General features: G+C 36.9%; 1 protein-coding gene across 3 annotated transcripts in view; it reads left to right on the top strand.

Annotated features, from left to right (window-relative positions):
* SV2B (synaptic vesicle glycoprotein 2B) overlaps positions 1-18638 on the top strand; it is a 1975281-nt gene extending 1956643 nt beyond the window's left edge. For all 3 annotated transcript variants that reach the window (XM_044078366.1, XM_044078367.1, XM_044078368.1), the window contains one exon: positions 17033-18638. In XM_044078366.1, the coding sequence (XP_043934301.1) occupies positions 17033-17216 (184 nt within the window). In that variant the 3' untranslated portion in view covers positions 17217-18638. The remainder of the gene's footprint in view (positions 1-17032) is intronic.
* Positions 18639-24028: the final 5390 nt, after the last annotated feature.

The following is a 24028-nucleotide window of genomic DNA, read 5'->3' on the forward strand; positions in this document are numbered from 1 at the left end:
TACAGAAACAGATGCTTGGTACCAGAGCCATGGGCTCAAGCTCAATGCCATGAAATGTATAGTTTTCCCCTTTGGGAAAAAACATGTACCTGCGAATTACCACATTGGTGGCAGTACACTAAACACTGAAAGTGTGATAAGAGACCTAGGGACAAAGGTAGACAGTGGTCTCACCTTCGATAACCACATCACCACAACAGTCAGGAAATCTTTCTATGTGGCAAGCCTCATCACTAAGGGCTTTTCATTCAGAAAAAAAGGAGGTCATTTTCCCACTGTACTCATCCCTCATTAGACCCATTATAGAATACAATGCCCCATTTGGTATGTACCTCTCAAGACATATGCAACAACTGGAAAGGCCACAGAAATACCTCACTAAAAGAATCACAGGCCTAAAGCAGATGCCCTATGCTGACCATCTAAAAAAACTCCAGCTATACTCTGTGGCATATTGTCTACTCAGAGCTGATCTCTGTTTAACATACAAGCACATGTCAAACCCAGAGCTGTTGGACATGCTACACTTAAAAAAATCCCAGTCCCTCTGAGCCACATGCTCCAGGGATCTAAACCTTGTCATCACAATGAACAAAACATGCTGGAGGGATATGTTCCTGACCCAGAGACTCCCCAGACTCTGGAATAGACTGCCCATACATGTCAAGCAAAGAGCCTCCTTGGCCCTCTTCAAAAGGAACCTCGACAATTGGATGGGAGATAGGAAATTCACCCCAGGGAATCACGTCAGTCACCCTACTAAACAGGGGTCCAGAGAAGTAAATATTGTGGGAAGAAATAGCCAGGGAATTGTTATGGCTAGGCTTGTATAGGCCCTAGGGCCAATAGCCTAGTACCAACTTTTGAACCTATGAACCTATTTAATACCTTAAGAAGAGAAAATTTGAAGGTATGATTTATGCCTTTCTCTTTCATATGTTTATATAAAGTGTTAGTTAACATTTCTCTCCTTATTTCAGATAGCTGGTTGGAAATGCACTCTTTAAACATTGACATGTTTTTCCTACATAGTATGCTTGACATACCTTACATACGGTTAAATAGACTAAATTACGTGTTTCACAGTTACCATATACAGTTAGTTTAACTTCCTTTCCTGTCACTGGATGTGAAAAAACCTTACTCCCATTTATAAAACTGCAAAAACTACACCTTCCATATTTAGAAGTACCTTTTCTTTTTGAGTGAATATATTCATTCACTCGTGTTTGTTCTTTATAACACAACATTAGTTTTAGATTGTGGCTTTTCTTATACCCAGAATTTTTTTTTCAGTTTTTATAGCACTCAGCTCAGGTATGTCATATTAGATTTGCCAGTATTTGTTAATTATTTGCGTTATACTTCTAGTATTTTGCTATAAGTCAACTTTCATCTAATTCTGTTGTATTTAGTCTTGGTAATTGCTTCCTGTTCTGTTTCCCAAGAAAAAGTCAGTTTGGCAGTGGCTGCCCTATGTTTCATAACCTCATCACGGATGTTAGTCACTTTTTTCATATCATAACCTCTCTTCACGAAATCTGAAACAATGTTGTCTAATGGTATTCCCATATTACCATCATCTGTATTCTGTTTCGCTACTCTTACAAGTTGATTCTTCACTATATCTTCCAACATAAATTGTGGATGCATATGATTTCAATGTAAGTATGCATTCTTTTTTGCAGGTTTTCTATAAACCTGAGTGCATAAGGTCCTGTTCCTGTCTTTAAAAATAGTTATATCTAAAAAATCTATACTCTCTGATGATATTGTTTTTTTACATTTTAAAAATGAACTAGTAGTGGAAAGGTACTCATAAAACTCATAAAAACTAACTTCATCCCCATTTCCAAATAAAAAATAAGTCATCTACAAACCTACAGTAAAATTCAACATTCCTTGTCAGACTGTTTAATTAGTGAGAGACTTGAATGACTTTTTTCAAAGGGAATGTGTTTATTTGGTCTAACAGAAGTTGTGACAATGGTGCTACCAACATTCAGAACTTAAGCTCAAGCAGAGGCAAGCATACGAATCAACAACAATTTAACAAGAAACATTCACAGATTAAACCAAGTTTTACAACTTCAGTTAGAACTCCCATTAGAAAAGGTACAGTCAAGGCCATGCAGCAGCTTTACCAAATTGGAATGAGAGAAACGAGAATTGTTGCACTAATGAGCCTTCAGCTACTTTCCTTTAGAAGCACGAAGTAGCCTCTAAGCTAGCAGTAAACACCGCAACTATAACAGAATTGACTGCAGCAAGTACAGGAAATGATCGTGAACAACAACAGACATTTGTGGATTCCCATTCTATGCATGCCCTAGATCCAGTTGACTTTTTATCTCTCTCTTTTTTATTAGAGGATCCGCTACCTATAGCAGATCCAAAACCACAAAGAAGAAGGAAGTCTTGGCAACAAGAGCAGCCATACGTAGGCCGTTAACTCCCAGCCAGATAGTGAAAATATGATGGAACTGGCGATTAAGTTATCCCACAAGCTGAAGCACGATGCAGAATCTGTACTATCAAAAGGATTAAACTTGATCCCAGCAGCAGTGACCAATATTGCAAGAACAGTTGTTTAGTTTAAATACTTTGTACGGACATTAAATTTGAAGGTACTGTACAATGACACAAATATTGTGAATAATACCATCAACTTATCACATAGATGTAAAAGATCTAGCCTGTTTAAACCCCATAACCACAATGTGTTACAGGTATTCAAAAGAATAGCGGAGAAAGAAATTTATGATTTATACAATAATTGTAAAACAGATACATTTTATAACATAACTAAAGGTGAGCAATTAGCTATTTCTGCTCCGAAGAATAATGACAAAAAGTGGTAAAGAATGCTGATGAAGGTGGGTGAGTTCTCATTTTAGACTCCTCATTTTACTTTAAATCAATGGTAAATATGCTGACGTGCAGACTATGAGAAAATTACTAGGAATGACAGTAATAAGAATACCGATATAGTCCTTAGTATCGTGAATGAGTTACATACACAAGGTGAAAATAATAAGGACTTATTACAGTATTTGATAGTTGAGACACCTACCATTCCCCTTATTTACGCTTTGCCAAAAATACGCAAGTTCATGATTAATGCCCATTTAGACCGATTGTTGCAGCAAGAGGATGGGTAACTGAGCCCTTGTCTAAGTTTTTAGAAACCCAGATAAGAGTAGGTTTTGAGTAAGCAGGCACAATTATAAAGGATACAAAGGATTTCTTGCAGCAGCTATATACTTGGTCTAGTAATATTAATGTTAAGAAGTTTTTTCTTGCCACCTTAGATGTCGATTCATTATTTACAATGATACCAAATGACACAGGTGTGGCTTTTATAAAAGTATCTTTTAGATTACACCGAATATTCACAGCAGTATATCAATATGTTATGCAAGCTGTTAGAAGTGTTTTTAACAAATAATGTGTTTCTATTTCAAAAACAGTTGTATATACAAAGAAAGGGGGTAGCAATGGGAACACCTGTTGTTAATAGCTATGCAAACATAGTAATGTTTATTTGGGAATGAATGTTTGTGCTGTCTACAGAAAATAGTCTGACAAGGAATGTTGCATTTAACACAGGTTTGTAGATGACTTGCTTTAGGTTAGTTTTAATGAGTTTTATGATTACCTTTCCACTATTAGTTCATTTTAAAAATTTAAGAAAACAATATCAACAAAGTGTAAAGATTTTTTAGATATAACTATTTTTAAAGACAGGAATGGGATCTTAGGCACTCAGCCTTATAGAAAACCTGCAGAAACAAATGTATACTTACATCGAAATAGTATTCATCTGCAATTTGTTTGAAAATATAGTGAAGAATCAAATTCTAAGAGTAGTGAAACTGAATACAGATGATTGTAATATGGGCATACAATTAGACAACATTTTTTTCAGATTTTGTGAAGAGAGGTTTAAACACAACAGAATTAGATGTATATTGACATAACAAGAACACTAGAAGTATAAAGCAAATAATTAACAATTACTGGCACATCTTATATGACGTACCTGAGCTGAGTGCTATAATCACTGAAAAAACAAATTTTGGGTATAAGAAAAGCCACAATCTAAAACAAATGTTGTGTTACAAAGAACAAACATGAGTGAATGAAAATATTCACTCAAAAATAAAAGGTACATCTAAATGTGGCAGGTGTAGTTTTTGCAGTTTCATACATGTGGGTAAGGTTTTTACACATCCAGTGACAGGGAAGGAAGTTAAACTAACTGTATATGGTAACTGTGAAACACGTAATTTAGTCTACTTAGCCGTATGTAAGGCATGTCAATCATACTATGTAGGAAAAACATATCAGGGGTTTAATGAGCACATTTCCAACCATCTATCTGAAATAAGAAGAGAGGTGCTAACTAAAACTTTATATAAACATATGAAAGAAAGGAGTAAATCATACCTTTACATTTTCTATTCTTAAGGTATTAAATGGAAGGAAGGAATATTAAAGACAGGACAGAGGTAGAAGAGTTGAACTGGATTTTGCGCCTTAGAGCTCACATTTTACCAGGTTTAAATGGCAGTGTCTCTTTAAAACCTATGCTGAAAGAGTTGCATAAAGTAGTCTAACTGAAGTCTAATTTAACAGCAGTTTTAACTTTGAATAAAGCTTTATTATTGAGCAGTCCATGGTTCCAGTGACTTTGTATTGGTTTTAGTTTTTTAAATGGAAATCTTAGTAAGCCTGATAGGTCCTATTTCAAGATATTTCATCCTGGGATATTGTCATGTTTTTAGCTTTGGAGAGCACCATGGCAACCTGTTGTTTGGTGAAAACTGCTTGAGAAATGGGGGAGGAATTTCTTAGGGGGTAACTATAGGTAAGGGGGAGGTGAAATTTGAGCTGAATTTATCAGCCGGCAGATTTGCTATATCTTCTTGCTGAGTGTAGGTGATGCCTTCTACAACTAATTCCAAACAATGTTGGGTGGTGTCCTTAAGACTGTGGGCATAACTGAAAAATAGGTTAAACATGCTACAGCTGCACCTGGTTATATGGCTGGTCTGTGACAAGGCTTATTCTGCAACAATCTCTGCAGCAAGCTGCCACCCCATATGGATACCAATTTCTAAGTTTGCCTTTGAAAAGTTCTTAAAGGTTTTGGGGTTAGGTGGGGGGGTCTCGATTTATATTAATTTTGAGAGAGACCACTTGTGATCTGATCTAACCAGTGAGGACATCACACTTGGGGGGTTGCAGTGCTCTCCCATACTTGTGAGTACCAGGTCTAGGATATCTGTGGGAGTGCAGACTAGCTGCTCTAGGGTGTTTGCATTAACAAAGTCTAGAAATCTTTGGGCCTGCATGTTAGCATATGTGTATGCTTCACATTTAATGGAGGGGTTGTTAAAATCACCCATGAGTATGGTATTGAGCTGAGTGGTGAGTGATTCTTGTAACCCAGGTATGATGTATGGGTTTCCTGGTTCATGGCGGGGGACCTGTAGCTAGAATGAATATGGTAATGGATTTTTCCTGTGGTTAGTTGGATATGGAGTAACTCAAGCATGTTATATTGTATGACCAGTCTTAAGGTGTTCAGATAGCTACACCTTCACCTTTTGCCCTTTCATGTGTAGTTGGTGATTGGAATTTATGAAAGGCGTTACAGCCATGCACTGCTGGGGAGCTTTCCTTTGCTTTGAACCATGTTTCAGTAACTGCACAGACATCAGCATTACCCAGGGTGGGGAATGCTTCCAGGAATTGCAGCTTCTTGTTCAGACTCCTAGACTTGAGCAATAATACCTTTAGCTTATCCTGATTAGATTTTGCTGTTTGAAGGTTTGTATGTTTGCCATTGTCTAAAAAGGCACTACAGGGGTAGATAATGTTTTGGCCAATATCCAACAGCCTAGTGGTGACAGGTGAAGACCGTCCCTGACAAATTAGCATGGCCTATCAAGCATTTTATCACAATCTGACAAATATTGGATCCTTTTGGAATTATACCAGGAGCAAAGCAAATTGTTAAAGTCAATCATTTTTTGTTTGCATTGGGACATTATCCCTGGAGACAGTTGAATGCTGCTCAATGCTATGTTCACACCAGCCTGCAACACATATTCTGAGACCTCAATCGTGTCTCTTCATATAGACCAGGGAGGTGCATTTAAGGTAATTTACTGCCACATAGACTATGACTGAATCATATTGGTAAAGATCCAATTCCTTGTGCAGAGTAAATAATAAACGGTGCAGCTCGAACAGGACAGAAACACTTTTAATGACACAAATACACAGTTTTACTTCCACAGGTTAAGCGCTTTCATCTGTTTTATGTACAGACTTCCTCAGAACCAAGATATTCCATCACCAGCTCTCATTATAAATCCAATTTGGTGCCAAAATTTCAAAGAATATCCTAATACTGCCTTAAAGAGAAATTTATCAATTCCTCTCATGCACAAACTAATACATGACTTGTATATATGCTATTTATCTAATACATTTGATTCAATAACTAATAAAACCTGTAAATCATTAGTTGACCCATAATATCTGGATCTAGGTCCAAGACGTACAATTTGGGTGTAACAATTGATAGATGGACAAAACATGTATATGAAAACATCCCACATCTTTCAAAGGACTCTTGGAATTTTTTAAGCAAATTAACATTTGATATTTGGAAAGAAGGGTTGATTTTTTTGACAATTGATGTCATTGATCTTTTCTCATGTATACCTAAAGACATAGGTTTAGAATATTTTTGCAACAGCTTGAGAAAAGTTTCTAAATTAACATGGGACAAGATTAATTTAATTACGGATATGATGAGTTTAGTTTTAGAACACAATTATATCCAATTCCAAGGTGAATTCTTTAGACAGAATAGAGGTGTTGCTATGGGGGCCTCTTGTGCCCCAATTTTTGCAAACCTCGTTATGTTAGAGTGGGAGTCCAACTATGTCTTTCAAAGTGAATTCAACCAATATATAGCACTTTACATCAGATATTTAGATGATATATTTATTTTATGGAATGGCACACAAGAACAAATCAATTTGTTTATCAATTACATCAATGGGACAACTGAATTCCTGAAATTTACCCATAAAATCAATTATGAAGGTATTGAATATTTGGATACATATATAAGTCATACTAGAAATGGGTTTACATCCAAAATATATAGAAAAACTACATTTTCAAATGACTACATAGAGTTCAGTAGTTGCCACCCCCCACACATTTTTAAGAATGTGGTAAAAGAACAATGCATTCAGGCAGCTCGTATGTCTTCGAGCAAAAATTTAATGGAAGAAGAAATAGATTTAATATTCAATATGTTCAAAAGTAGGGGATATCCCACCTCTATGTTAAAAGATGTCACAGGTTATGTGAAACAACAATGGGGGAATAAATATTTACCACTGTTGGATATGTCAAAGGAAAGAGATAAAGATATGGGAAGGAAAGAAACTACATTAGAATCCTTCAGAAGAGTGTGCGTAATTATGTACACACCACATGCCAACCAAGTGAAAGAGATATTAAATAGACATTGGGATTTGATCACTATAACAGATAGTATAGGTATCACATTAGGTAAATATCCCATGTGTGTATTTAAAACAGCCCCAAATATTAAGAAGTTACTTGAGAAGACAACACACACAGCAAAATAACAAGTCAATTTTAAAGGGAACTTCAAGATGTGGCTCTTGTAACCAATGCAAATACATCAATGAAGAGGTGCGATTTAAGTTGGACAATATCAATAAGACATATATCAAAAGTAAGGTAGGAAATTGTAATACTAGACAAGTGGTATACCTTGCAAAATGTGTTGTATGCTCAGCATTCTACATAGGTAAGACTGAGCGGAATTTTAAAAAAAGAATATATGAACATTATTACAAGATTCAGACTAAAGATATAAAGAATGCTTTGTCCAAGCATATTATTAGTAAAGGGAATCAACATTATTTTAAATTCACTATTTTAGAACACGTTGATAGCAGTGTTTGTGGGGTAATTGGAAAGTATATTTAGCCATGATGGAAAGTAAGTGGCAGATATTCACAGATGCAACCAGCCTTCCAGGCATTAATGAAAGTATTAGTATCAAACCATTCATTATTCTTGACTAATTTAGTTGTGGTTTTAATATATAGCATTGTTGTGTATATAAATATTTTTTATCTTTAAATTATATTTTATCAAGATATTTTATTAAGATGTAAATAGAAGTGTATATATTAATCAATCAATTAATTATTCTTGTATACTCTAGCTAATATACCATTCAATCTTTAGAACAGTTTTTTAAAAACAGTGTATTCATCTGTATGTGGATTTTTTAGAGCACATTCAAAGTATATATTTAATATATTTATTATGTGGACACATCATATACTAATTTTATAAATTTTATATTTTTATACAGTACAAGATTAATTAATGTTTAACTAATGATTTACAGGTTTTATTAGTTATTGAATCAAATGTATTAGATAAATAGCATATATACAAGTCATGTATTAGTTTGTGCACGAGAGGAATTGATAAATGTCTCTTTAAGGCAGTATTAGGATATTCTTTGAAATTTTGGCGCCAAATTGGATTTATAATGAGAGCTGGTGATGGAATATCTTGGTTCTGAGGAAGTCTGTACATAAAACAGATGAAAGCGCTTAACCTGTGGAAGTAAAACTGTGGATTTGTGTCATTAAAAGTGTTTCTGTCCTGTTCGAGCTGCACCGTTTATTATTTACTCTGCACAAGGAATTGGATCTTTACCTGCAGGTTATACAGTTGTTTTGTTGTTCGTTGTCGTGAATCATATTGGTACTTACAGTTTAGTGACGTGAGTGACTGCACGATCTGGCAGATCCTGGCCCCAGCAGGAAACTAACTGCAATCTTCTTCTTATCCAGCTTGGTGAGAGAGACAGATTTTCACTGAATGTACAGATTTTTTGCGTTATATTTTTTATCCTTTTTTCATAAAATTGTGGTTTTCTGGCAAATTAGTGGCAAATCATTAAAGACTGAATTTACCAAGTAATGACAGACATTTGAGTTTCAGATTTCATACCATTCAGAAAATTCATGCTAATGCAAAACTTGTTATTCTATCAACTTTCTAAGTTTGTAAGAACAGTTGTTAAAAATTGTCCCTATTTTTGGACCTTTGTCCCACTTTTATTTATGGCATTGTCCAGATTTCTTGTTTTAAAAGGTTGAGAGGTATGACGTCAAAGTGTCTCACAATGGGGTGTTCTGCATTATGGGCTTGGTAGTTGAGACACATTGATATGTGGATTTATGTGTTGTAGTTGGAGTTGTCTTGTTTGTGTGCATGTGGAGTTTCTGAGGACTGCACCTGAGAAGCCTTTCAAGTTTGGGTAAGTTACATGTAAGCAACTCTGCATATGTGGTTCTATGTTTCTGGTCCTTTGTAAGTGCAATGTGGTGTGTGTGTGTGTGTGTGTGTGTGTGTGTGTGTGTGTGTGTGTGTGTGTGTGTGTGTGTGTGTGTGTGTGTATGTATGTGTGTGTGTGTGTGTGTGTGTGTGTGTGTGTGTGTGTGTGTGTGTGTGTATGTGTGTGTCACTGAAAACCTGTTTAGTGCTATTTGTGTCTGTAACATCTCACATACTATATTTGTCTACTCCAGAATGAAGTGGTTGTTTGTGTACATGTGTACATAAGGCAACTGCTACATTGTCTCAGGATGCCCATGTTCACCAAGCGAGATGCAGAGATAGCAGGAAAGTGCAGGTCCTAATGTGTGCTTTACAAGGGAAAGGAGTGGAGGGAGATTGCAAGCAGATGAGAGATAGGTGCTTACTTGGTGTACTCTATAACTAACCTATGCAGAGACACTACCCAGTGCCCAGACCAATTTCTTTTTGCACAGTGATGGTCCTGGGTGCTGTAACAATGTAATTTAGAACTAACTAAATGCGGCAGTGCTGCACAGCAGGCAAACTATTTGCTGCACGAGTAGTGTGGGACTGAGATAAAATTTCCAAGGTGGTTTTTATAGGGAGAGTGCAACTTCAGGTGATTGTATATATACAGGGCACTACTGACTACCACTGCTTAAAGAGTGAAGCTTTTCTATGAGTAGAAAAAAGCAAGCAATTCTCTAAGACCAAACAGGTAAGCACACAACAAGCTTTCCATCAGTAATTCCTAGCTCAGATAGGTGAAATCAGCATTCTCCTGCCACAACAGTGCAGGCAACCACAAAACAGATGCTTAAAAGCACTGAAAAACAGTAGATACAGATTAATTAAATGCAAAAAAGCAGCCTTAACAGCAGAAAAACAATAAATAGCACAGAAATCTTTCACAATGCAATGAAAACAATCAATGTAAGTGCAAAATAATATGTAATTTTGTTTTTCTTGCCAAGGATGGCTTCAGATGCAAGCAAAATCAAGTCACTGGAGTCATTGGCAGATGCATGAGACTTTGAGAGACATTTAATGCCAAAGCAAAATATTATTACATCTGAAGACATCATTTATCTTTGTCTTCATTTCCAGTTGATTTCATAATATGAAAACAGCATAGTAGTGAAATTCTTTGCATCATCTTTGGATGGGGTGGGGCTTAATGGTTAAGATCTTTACCTTGTAGATAACAAGATACAAGGTTTTATTCTGAACACTGGTTATTGGGTAGGCTTGTAATAGTCTACAAATTTATAGCCTAGTATTTACCTATGAAGTATAGAAGACCTCTGTATCAGTAAATCATATCATTTGAATTAATCTTCTGTTCCCCATCTGTCCGTTTCTATTTTAATAATTTGTGCCATTCTTAGGTTCATAGGTTCATACTAAGCTATCTGCCCTAGGGCATTTGTAAGCCTAGCCAGAGTGTGTTTGGCTTTCGCCACCCATTTTAAATTAATTTTGCTATGCCCTTTTTCGAGGTTAGTATACTGTGCCTCTGTCTAACAGTGACACAGAAGTGATACCCGGGGTAAACCTACAATCTCCCATCCACTCATCAAGATTCCTCTTGAAGAGAGTCAATGAGGGACTCTGCCTAACCTGGACTGGGATTTTATTCCAGAGTGAAGGGAGCCTCTGGGTTATGAATCTGTCCCTCCAACATGTCCTATTTATTTCAGTGCTGAGGTTCAAGTCTCTCGAGCACGTAGCTCGATGGGATTTGGATTTTCTGAGGTGCAGTATGTCCATTAATTCTGGGTTGGACATGGCTTTATACGTCAGGCACAGATCGCCTCTGAGCAGGCGGTATGCCACTGAGTAGACCTGGAGTTTCTTTAACCGGGCAGCATATGGCATCTGTTCGAGCCCTTTGATCCTCTTGGTGAGGTACTTTTGGGGTCTTTCCTCTTTTCTATGAGGACCATTGCTGGTCTCAGACCTACCTTGGAAGATAACAACACAGGTCTAGAAAACATTCATATACATCCAGCATTGTCAATCACCTGGTTCAGTTCTTGCTTTTTAAGTACCACTTTTCCTTATCAGTGATTGAGTAATGTTATTATGCATACTAACTCATTCTAGTTTAAGGTTTCTTGCATTTGAGACAATACCCGAAGTAAACTGAGAAAAAAAATCTTAACATGTTTATGTCAGGTATTTCCCTACTGTTAAAACATTTTTTGCTTGTTTTTCCATATCTTTGATCAAATGGGAAGATGGAAAACTGTAAAATACTCAACAAGACAATCTTTGAAGGAGATACATAATTAAAAACCACAAATCTCCCTGTAATACTCCACAGGAGAATATTGTCCCTTTAATATCTTCTTAAAACAGATATAGGATGTCATCACTGAAAGTGACAAAAGCTGCATCAATAACTCTTGTGCTACACAGTATAAATGGCAATTGAGCACTTTTATCAGTGCAATTAATGCATTAGCAACTACTAAAAATGTAATAGAGGTGATACCTTCAAATCAACAAGTCAGTATCTCTATTCTAGACTACTTTTTAGTCTCATAAAGGACAACCTAGAGTCCAGTTCTGGATTTGTCAATCTAAACAAATACCTACACACAAAAGTATTTTAAGGGGTGACTAAATATATCACTTCCTTTCTTAGACGTTTGCAGTTTATATACCAGCACTGTACATTCAAGATTCTAGTTTTCACATATCAATAAGGCCATCTCATAGTAAGTTCCTCAGACTTAAGATAGTGGTGCAGTGGTGCAGCGGTTAATGTTGTCACCTCACAGCAAGAAGTTCTCTGGTTTGATTTTTGGCTGGGGTGCCTTCTATGTGGAGTCTGCATGTTCTCCCTGTGTTTGTGCAGGTTTCCTCCCACATTACAAAGACATGCATCTGGAGCTTTTCTCCCTGGGCCTCCACTGAAAATAGGCTCTGTCTAATCAGATTTTCCTGGTCAACAAATGTTAAATAAATAAATTATTTACATTTTTCATCTCCTTTTTTGGGTTATGCAGAAATGTTTAGCTTGTCTCAGCATACAAAACATAAATCACTATCCTGCTATTAGGAAAGGACAACGTGCTTCTGCTGTACCACTTATATTTGACAGCTTATCTAACGTAGTCTTTGGAAATAATAGTGACTTACAAGAAAAAAAATGAACATAAGCAATGACGTTTGATAACAGTCATAGCTTTGTACTCATGAAGGTATTTTTGGCCCATTACATGTTAAGACAAAATAATTCATACATAGCAAATATTTTAAGCATGGTCATTAATCTCCCATAATAAGAATCCAGACTGTTCTTAAAACTATTTAAAGTAGTGCTTGTGTAAATGTCCTTTGGTAGTCTATTCCATGTATCAGCTGCTCTCTCAGAGAACCAGTTAGTATACTTTCTAATTTACTAGACTTTATAAATCTTTTTATAAAACCTATAGTGCTATAATTATCATTAACCAATTGGTTAATATAATTAGAAAAACTCAAAGGTAGATCTACCCTTACACCCAGGTCCTTAAATGAATCTATAGTTTCAATCATGGTGTGCTGTATTAAATATTCACCTTTACATTTTTGTCTCCCAAATGTCATATGCTTAGTTTTTGATGTATTTATCACCATATTATTATTCTGTGCCCAAATGGTTAATTTAGTCAAGTTCTTTTGTAGACATGTGCTATCTGTAACACAAGTAATCAGTTTAGCTAATTTCAGGTCATCTACATACAGACTGTAGAACACTTCAAATGCAAAAGAAATGTCAGAAACATGCAATCTAGACAAGTAAGGGCCTAGGACAGAGCCCTCTGGGACACCCTGACTGTAACCAAGAATTTCACTTGACCAAATGCTGTATGATACTTTCCATGTCCTATTTGTAAGCCATGCAGTTATCCATCTTATCAAGAGTACATCAATACCTAGTTATACTAATTTATTGATCATTGTTTTGTGTATGGCCCCGTGAAATGCTGAAGTTAAATCTAAATAAATTACATCACAGTACAATTTTTCATTCATAGCTGTTATTTTATTATTACAGAACATCATGTTACAGGTAGTTATAGATCTATTTTCAACATATGCATGCTGATATATAGTTTCAAGTCCCAACATCTCCAATTCTGACATTAACTTATCCAGTATTACCTTCTCCATTATTTTTCCACAACATGAAAGTAGGCTTGAGGGTCTGTATGACTCTGGGTTTATCCTAATTGCTTTCTACTCCCTTTCCTGTAAAGACATGCTTAATAAGCACGTCTCCAATCTTGAGTAATCTTCCCATATTTATAAGACCTAGTAATTAATAAATATTATGGTTCCGTAAGTTCTTGCAGAAGTGTCTCAGGTTATTATTGCTAATTTTGTCTCCTCCCTGTGCTTTGTTTGGATCTTTCCTAAATGTTTTCTATTTGCTCTTTCCTTAACATTATTTAACTCACAAGTCCAGTCATTAATATATGTAACAGGAATTCTTCAAGCCATGCCAATTGCACAAGTGCAATCGTCATTAATAAATCTAGAGTAACTACTAATAATGGTAAGCAAATCATCCAACTTTTGACAAGAGGAACACAGATCACCAGTGTTATCAGGTGTCACAGCAAGACGTTGTCGCGTTCGATTCTCAGCTAGAGCGTCTTCTGTGTGGAGGCATGCATGAATGGGTGTGCCTTCGTTGAAGGTTGTGCATCAGGGCTGGTAACTCGGCACGTAAAAATCCACTATCAAACATTAAACCCTTTGTCCCTGTCAAAGTTGACTTATTTATCCATCAAGATGCATGTTTTGGCAGTTTCCTTGTGTCCCAGCATATATACATAATTCAGCAAGTACTTCAGTTAAGGCCCTCCTAAAAGTATCCTACATTGAAAGACCACTGGAAGATGTCTCTTCTCCCCAGCACTTGAAACAACTTGGGTCATGTAGCAGGAGAACACAGTAGTTTACAAACACTAAACAGACTTTTCCTAAGCGGCTGAGCAACTAACTATATGTTTTTTGTTATGACAAACACAGCAAATCCTTGCAAAATCCAGTCAGAGCAATCTTACAGCAACAGCATATTCGACCACTTATTTTACAAATGTTTCACCAAAACTCCACAAGATTCTTTAGAAACTGCCCTATGGACTACTGTCAACGTCTTTACAAAACTCTACAAATTGAATTCATAGTCTACAAGAAAGCATGTTGTGGCACTACCAGAGACCCTGTAGCTCTCCCAGCTACCTCCCATTACTGCTTAGAAATCTATGTAAAATTATCATTTCTGCTATGGTGACCCTCCTAAAAAATAGATAATATAGTTATGTAAGACATTTAGCATAACAACACACATATATTTGAGGAGAGTTCACTGTAATCATAAAGCCACCTGTCCCTACCCCATCTCCCAAAGGTATATGTGTACAGGTTGGTTATGAACATTTATTCTGCAATGACTGACAGCAGTATTTTACACGTATTCAGAAAATTCAGCTTTTGTGGGGTTTGGGATTGTTGGCTACAAGCACACATCCTTTCAAAGTTGTCTGCCTCAACCATACTTCCTTTTGAGGTCGCTATGTGACTTAAGGAAAACAAGCAGTGATAGATAATTTATTTTATTTTTATTTTATTTTACATTTGTTGACAGGGCTAGTCTAGCTGGATATATGTCCATTTTCAGTAGAGGCCCGGGGAGATAAGCTCCAAAGTTAAAATGAATTTACATTAAAGAAATACATGAAAATAACAGAGTAAAGGAAAACATTATAACTGGTGACATAGTTATAAAGTGTAAAAATGCAATAAGTAGAACATAAATGGTAAAAATATTGTTACAAAAATATTGTTACAAGTGACATTCTGAGAGAATACTAGCATAATGTCCAGTAATTAAGGATAAAGGAAAGTAAGAAGAAAATAGCAGTTATGAAAGTACATCTAGTGGTATAACACGTGGAAAGAATATATATAAATAAACACACGTTTTAATATATATAGATAGTAAGAAGGAGAAATAGATCAGTGGATGTAAATATGAAGTAGATTTAGGGTTCTAAAGGTCTAGAATTTAGTTAGGTGTCAAGAGCTAGACTTATATGTATATATATATATATATATATATATATATATATATATATATATATATATATATATATACATATATATACATATATAAGTGTCTCACAAACCAGTTCAGATTCTTTTGTAGACACAAGACTGTTGTTGGCCTTCATGGAGAACAGGGCACATCTGCAGGTGGATAAAATGGAAAAATAAGGGGAATTAACCCGAATGTTATGATATACTTTTCACAGTGACTTCATCTAGAAGATCAGTTGTTATGGTAAGCTTCTTAAATATCTGTACTCTCTAAACACATATCTGTTGTTCAAATCCAACAAGATCAAACAAGTTTCAAAGTCTTGTTTTGAATGAAGTCCCAGATAATAATATTTATCAACTTATTTACACACAGTAGTCATTTTTAAATATATTATATGCATACTTAAATATCCTATGATACCTGTAGCAATGCAATGCAGTGGCACAGTAGGAAGTATTGCTGCTTCCCAGCAAGAGGTTCTCTGGTTCGATTCTTTGATTTGGGTGCCTTCTCTGCTGCATGTCCTCCTTGTGTTTGCATGGGTTTTCTCTGGGTTATCCAGTTTCCTCCCACATTCCAAAGTGGATGGATTTGACATTCTAAATTGGGCATAAGCATATGTGTGTGTGATATGGAAGAACAAGTGTGGCAGGGCCAGCCAATCAGCAGTGTATTCAGTAGCTCCAGATGATGGTCAGTGCTGATGTGGCACCCTGTTCATGGGTAAAAAGGGGTGATGAATGCATTTAAATATTATATATATATATATATATATAGAGAGAGAGAGAGAGAGAGAGAGAGAGATCTCTCTCTCTCTCTATATATATATATATTTATACAGTGTATATATATATATATATATATATATATATATATATATATATATATAATATGCTTTTAATTCTTCCTTTATAATGCATTAATGACAAATGCCAAAAGTCTTAATGCTGATCTATGATATTTGTATGTTTAATGCCAGTAATGTACATTTCCTATAATGACAGTTAATAACAGACATAATGTCATGATTTGAATTTTAGGTGAAAATTATTTAAAGATTATATATGCGTTTTTAATCAGAAACTATATTTATCATGGTTTCTGAAAAGTAATATAAGATTCCACATCTACGTGTGTTTTTGTGTGTGTGTGTGTGTGTGTGTGTGTGTGTGTGTGTGTGTGTGTGTGTGTGTGTGTGCGTCTGTGTGTGTGACTCTGTGCACAGAAGAGTGATGTATAAGGGAAAGAGAATCTGTTGTTTAAATGCTGAATTATTAAAGAACATAGGGAAAATGTCCGGAGATGTCTCTCTTTGTAATCAGGGAATGCTGCTTACTGTTAGAAAACAATGAAACTTGTACAGGTACTGAAAATGCTGATAAAGAGGTAAAGTAGCACAAATAATTGCACTGTGTTCCACCAGAGTTAAGTCAACTGATTCAATTCAGATTTCCCTGTATAACCACATTTTTTGTTTATTCACAGATCTACAGCCTTTGGCATTCTCAACGCCATTTGCAAGTTAGCTGCCATCTTTGGAAATTCGATATTTGCATCATTTGTTGGTGTAACAAAGGTGATCCCTATTCTGCTTGCTTCCTCTGCTCTCGTTGCAGGTGGCTTGGTTGCTTTGCGACTACCAGAGACTCGACAGCAAGTTCTTATGTGAACCATAACTTAGTAATAGAATGATCCATTGTTAGATAAACATAGGCAAAGACCAACAGTGCTTCTTTCTGTTTGGTTTCTGCAGACACCTCAGTTACCACTGAAACGTATTAATATATCAGTAGTTTAGGTCCATTCCTGACACAGAAAAAAAACTTCCTTTCCAGTGCTGATATCCACAAGTGGTGTTTATAGCAGCATTGATCTCCAGCAGCAAATGCAATTAAGACATTCATTTCTGAAACTTGTTAAGTTATTCTCTTTTTCATTAAACTCAAGCAAGTATTCAAAGAGCCTTATTATTCAAGAGACTCTGTTTTTCTATATTTCGCACTGCAGTTATGCTAATTTTGTTGATTGCATATCTAGGTATCAGTATGCTGCATTTACTGTAGTTAACAATGTATAAGCAGTAATTACACTACCGGAACTGAAACAAATAATGTTGTGTTATCTTGCTTGTTTGAGTTGTTTTGTGCAAAACAGAAAAAATAAGCGAATACATCCTAAGAGGTCACTTATTGTATATGATTACCTTTATTGCAGTTTCAACAATCGTTTGCTTACTAGCTAATGCTGCAGTTAACAGAAATGTCTGCAATATCTTAATATCTGTGCTGCCATTTTACAGAAACATCAGCAGAATATTATAGGATATGTTCACAACCTGGTCCTGATAGCTAATCTGTGCAGCTCGACCCCTGCACCTCTAATACATCATGAATTGTTTACATCTGGAGCCTGTCAGTCTACATGCATAGGCAGGCCAACTTAATGGGCAATGTCCATTTTTGAGGCTTCTTTGATGATAGTGAATCACAAGTGTACAATACTGCATCATTACAAGGAAAAGTTTAAAAATATGATAAATCATTTAATAAAACTTAAGCAATGAACAACACATTAAATTGACATTACCTTGTACGGAATAAATAGTTTCTTTCCTAATGTTTGCAGAAGGATTGATTATTTTGCTGGCAGTTTACAGACGTAATAGAATATAAGTTTATTACATTATGTTTGATGTCCCTTTCTGATACTAGTAACTGATATTATGAATGTTCTAGTGGATTGTTTCAGATAAAGACATTAAATAAAGTGCTCTTGATGAGCTTTTGTGTAGTAAAATCAGTTATGTTTTCTTTATGCAATAGAAGGGAAACAATTCTGTTATTTGATAGGCAACAATTTGCAGACTGGTTGTAAGAATGGTAGCCAGCATTTTTTATATGAAACATGCCAAATATATTAATGATATTTAAATGGAGAAAACTTTTCCAACTCTTATTTTGGAGACATTTCATAAAAATGCAGAAACTAACTGTGGTTTTTATTTGCATTTTGGAATAGCACCAGACAGCATACATTGCATTTCCTGAACTATTCAATTAAATGCTATCAATAAAATATGAGTTGCACTGTTGTGAATGAAATATATTTAACATACTGGTATATGTTGTGCTGTATTCTTTTTTAGATGACTACTGTGGTATAAAACATAATTCTGTGAAACGATGATTAATGAACTAAGTATTAGCATTTGCCACATTGACTGTGGAAAGCTACAGTCAGAGCGATACCCTGGTCAAGGAAATAATGAAAGCAGCCGTGACTGGCACAGCAGAACTGAATGTTCTAGGCAGCCTTTGCCTTCAACGTCTTGGTCGAGGACTGGCTGATTTTATTTGATGGCCAGCTGCCTAAGTGATGACAGGTGCACATGATGCTTATAGGCATCTGGCATTCATCATGATGGCATAACAGGGCAATTTACTAGTGATTCCTAAGGAGTCTTCTCTAGTGTTCAAACTTTTTTAAGGTACTTACACATAATCGTTTATAAGCTTTATGTCACACTGCACAGACACCTCTGATTTGTAATGTACTGAATATAGCTCATTCCCCCTTTATGTTCCCAACTACTGATACATTGAAGCCTTCCAAAATTAAAATGGCAAGGGCTTTTCTTCTCCAGGCAATGGCTAGAGTTGATAATTTCCTCTATGGAATTGTGCCATTGTGTTTTTTTTTTAGATCACCCATTAGAGTAGTTTGAGCTCAAATATTGCTTTGCTCGGAAGAATAGGTTCTCAAAGAAAAGTGAAAGGAATATTAGGGTAAAGGCTTCATGAAAAAAAAATGTATTAAAATTCATTTTATTGGATGATCAGTACCTAAGTAAATATACAGGAAAATAATTCAGTTGCAATATTCATTGTGCTTGACTAACGCATCATTACACAATCTTAACTTCTCAATTAATTTGGACTAATCAGATGGTTGCCCAAGATAACATTCACTGTTGATCAATACAGCATTGTGATAATATTATGTTGATCAGTACATATCAAACAATATGCAATGATCATTCTCATCTTCTAAACAAAGTGTTTTCTAATATCTGCAACCCCTTTCCTCATCAAATGTCTGTGTCATGTTCACACAACATCATGCCTACACTATATCTGACTCTGTGTGTCCTTCTCTATGCTTGTTTGTCTTGCAACCTGTCAAGAGTTGAGGGACTGAACATGTCAAGATAGCTAGGAATGTATGCCTATGGATAAAATTCGGATCTTTTATTCATGTTTTTGATAGTTTTAACTTTGCTTAATTTTTTTTGGATGGTAGCCTGTTGCCATTGAATTTCTTTGGTTCTGGTAGTTAATGAGAGCAAGCGTGTCGGTTGCAGAGATTGTTGGAGTGATATTGGTTAATTGGAATTTTGTTCTTTGCCCCTTTATCAGATTTCTGTTATCTGATTTGCAGTGGAGCTTATTGTGTGTGGTCTGCTGCTGGAGTTTACAGCCCAGATGATCCTAGGCTTTGCTGCTGCCTGTAAACCTTCTTGCCAGTATTGGAGCACTAATGCGAACTGGTGTTTTCAGCTCTGCAAGTATTCCTCCTGAAGATGTCTGGAGGTGTTGGAAATGCTTTTAAGAAGCTGCCTCCGGGATATTTTGCTGTTATCAGGAGAAGTGTTTGTTGGCATTAAAATCTTTTGTTTAGTCTGGCGATAAAGACTACTTTACTGGGGAAACTTCAGCTAATTTAGTACCTAGTTGCATTGTTTAGGAGAGGTTTTGTTTTAGTAATTATTAGAAGTAGGTGGGTGCTTTGTCTGCATGTCCTGGGTATACTTTATTTCTGTCTCATTTTGGATATTTGGGACATCAGTTATTTTAACTTTAACCTGGACTTACACTACATTGCAGCTGGGTGTGTATAATTTGCAATTTAAATCAGTTTGTTTTATCATGTAGCCATTTTGCTGTGCTTTTCAGAATCTTTACATTTGACTAATGGTATGCTGGTTAAAGTATTTGTTTTATTGAGCATCATATTAGATACATCTTTCCATTCTGAATCATGATCAAGTGCTTAGATAATAAGAAGTATAATAAATTTAAATGTGAAGCTGATGAGTAAGTATCAATGGTTACTGAGTTATCTTTATTAGTAGTTTCAAAAACGTCAGGATATGTTATTAGTTTAGACTAACATAGGTTCATAGGTTCATAGGTAGGTACTAGGCTATTGGCCCAAGGGCTTACATAAGCCTAGCGAACAAAGTTCCCTGGCTTACACCACCCAAGAAAGTTATTTTCCTGTGCCACTGTCAAGCAGAGACACAGAAGTGATCCCCGGGGTGTATTTCCTATTTCCCAACCACTAATCAAGATTTTTCTTGAAGAGTGCTAATGAAGAACTTTGCTTGACATAGATGGTTGGCCTGTTCCAGAGTATGGGAAGTCTCTGGGACAGGAATCTATCCATCCAGCATATCCTGTTTATTGTGGTGACAAGGTTTAGGTCCCTAGAGCGTGTAGCTCGGATGGATTGGGATTTCTTTAGGTGTTGCATGTCCAACAGCTCTGGGTTTGACATAGCTTTATATGTTAGGCAGAGATCACCTCAGAGTAGGCGATATGCTATTGAGTAAAGCTGGAGTTTTTTGAGGAGGTCAGTGTAGTGCATTTGTTTGAGGCCAGTAATGCTCTTTGTGAGGTACTTCTGGGGCCTTTCCAGCTGCTGCAGATGTCTTGTGAGGTACATTCCAAAAGTGGTGTTGTACTCTATAATGGGTCTAATGAGTGTCGAGTAGAGGAGAACAATTACCTATTTTTTCCTGGATGAGAACCCTTTTATGACGAGGTGTGCCACATAAAAGGACTTCCTGACTACTGTGGTGATGTGACTATCAAAGGAGAGACTACTGTCTACCTAGATCCCAAGCACTCTTATCATGCATTCGGTGTTAACTAGATTGCTGCCTATGTGGTAGTTCATAGGTACAGAGTTTTTACCAAAGGGGATGACACTGCACTTTTTAGCATTGAGCTTGAGGCCATGGCTCTGACACCAGGCATCTGTCTCAGCGAGGCCCTTCTGTAGGATGTCCAGATCATTTGCAGACTTGACTATGGCTTCTAGTTTGCAGTCATCTGTGAACTTCATTAGCCAGAGGCCTTCTGTGTTAGCCTGTACTTCAGAGAAGTAGATACCAAACAGGAGCGGTCCCAGGATGGAACCCTATGGTACTCCACTTGTCACTGCTTTGAGGTCAGATTTGGAGTCTGCAACTTTTACAGTGTGGGTTCTGTCAGTGAGCCAGTTGGCAACCCATCTTGTGACATAGGGATTTATACCTAGTTTAGTGAGTTTAGCTATAACTCCAGAATGGGGGATGGTGTCAAAAGCCTTGACGAGGTCAAGATAGGCTGTCTGAACCACCTTACCCTCATCTACAGCTTTGGTGACTGCCTCAAAGAAGTCAATCAGGTTCAGGAGGCATGATCTGCCTTTCACAAATCCGAACTGGGTGGGATCCAGAGTTTGGAGGTTACCAATGTCTTTGTTTATGAGTTCCATGATGATACGTTTCATGGCCTTGTAGACCAGGCTTGTCAGGCTAATAGGTCAATAGTTCCCGGGATCAGTGGTGGCTCCCCCTTTGTGGAGTGGGATAACTGTTGCTGTGCGCCATTCAGTGGGCACAAGGCCTGATGCAAGGCTATTATTGAACATGGTGCTTAAGTGGGGAGCCAGTTCATTCTGAAGTTCGTGTAAAACACAGCCTGGGATGTTGTCCGGTCCCATGGATGCTGTGTTTTTGGCTTTAGAGAGTTCAGCTTTTACCTGCGTAGTTGTGATTACAGGGACTCTGCATTCTTCCTGTATAGATATGGGCCAATTAGGGGGTGGGGGGGGGGGTAAAGTTAGCACTGAACCTATCTGCCAGGATGTTGGCAATATCAGTTGGTTCTGTAATTTTCTTGCCTTTGTGCTGTAACTCAGAGCAGATCTGGGTGTTGCCATTGAGATTCTTGACATAGCTATAGAATGCTTTGTGGTTGTCCTTGGAATTAGTGTTGATTTTGTTTTCATAGCTAGCTTTGGAGGATCTTATAAGGGATCTCAGCTTCTTACTGAGGCTGACCAGGGAGCTCCTCCACTCATGGGATTTTACTCTCTTTTGCAAGAGTTTCTTCCTTCTGTTGTACAGTTTGTTTATGGCAGGGGACCACCAGATTGGCTTCCTTTTTTTGAAGGATAGTGTCTTGGTTCTGTTTGCTATAGCATGATTCATGCATTCGTGTAAGTGCTTATAGAGTGCATTTGTGTAGGATTCAGCAGTTGTAACTGTATTGTCCATCTGCATGGGTGTCATGAAGTTCACCACTTCTGTCTTAAGAAGCATGAAGTTGGCTTAGGAGAAATTTTTTACTGTGGTTTCCTTAATGGGGGGTGGGGGCAGGATGTGGATATCAAGGGTGATTAGCTTATGGTTGGATCGGACCAACGAGGAGTTGACTTCAGGTGTGGAACACCGGTCACTCATGTTGGTAATGACCAGGTCTAGGATATTGCTGCTTCTGGTGGGGGTGTGGATAAGTTGATCCAGGGCATTGGAGTTTATGAATTCCAGAAAGTGTTGAGCTAAGGAGTTGGTACACGAGTAGTTTTCCCAGTTAATCGTGGGATAGTTGAAGTCGCCCATTATTAGGGTGTTTGGTTAACCCCTAATATTTTCCAGTACATCAGGAAAAGAGGAGTGGGAATCCTGGGGCATGGTGGGAGATCTGTAGCAAGCTACAATTTGGATTGCAGTTTTTCCCAGAGTTAGTTGCACTTGGATAACCTCGGATGCATTATGCTGAGCAACTAGCCTAGAGGTGTGGATATCCTTAATGAATATGGACACACCTCCGCCTTTGGTGTTTCTGTCCAGGATACATGGCCGAAACATGTGGTATGAGTTATAGCCTGGTAGTGCAGGGGTGCTGTCTTGAGCCTTGAACAGGGTCTCAGTCACTGCACAGATATCGATGCTCTCCATTTAAGGAGTGCCTCGAGTGAGTGCATTTTGAGATTTAGACTTCTAGCATTGAGTAGCATTACCCTCAGTTTTTGCTTGCCTGTTCCTGTTATGGTGGTAAATAGGAAACTAATGCTGGTGAGGCTGATGGGTCTATAATTACCTGGGCCTGTAGAGGGGCCACCCTCATACAGAAGGACTCACAGTGGCTATTCTCCAGACATCATGGACAAATCCTCTAGTTAGGCTGAGGTTGAGTAGTTTATTTATAATAGTTTATAGTTCTATTACATTTATTTGTTTTTATAAAGTGTGTATCAAGTGTTATATATATCCCAAGTATTTTTCTGTCATTAATCTTTTCCTCCATTGCTCCTGTATATATTTAAAATGTATGCCTTGTTTTACTATTTATTCTATGTTGTGTTTCATGTGGAAATTTTTCTCCCCGGGCCTCCATTGACTATGGGCTCTTCTTGGCCTGGTAGATTTTC

Source organism: Protopterus annectens, chromosome 7.part0 (genome assembly GCF_019279795.1).
Source record: "Protopterus annectens isolate FY-2018-M chromosome 7.part0, PAN1.0, whole genome shotgun sequence".
NCBI lineage: Eukaryota > Metazoa > Chordata > Ceratodontiformes > Protopteridae > Protopterus > Protopterus annectens.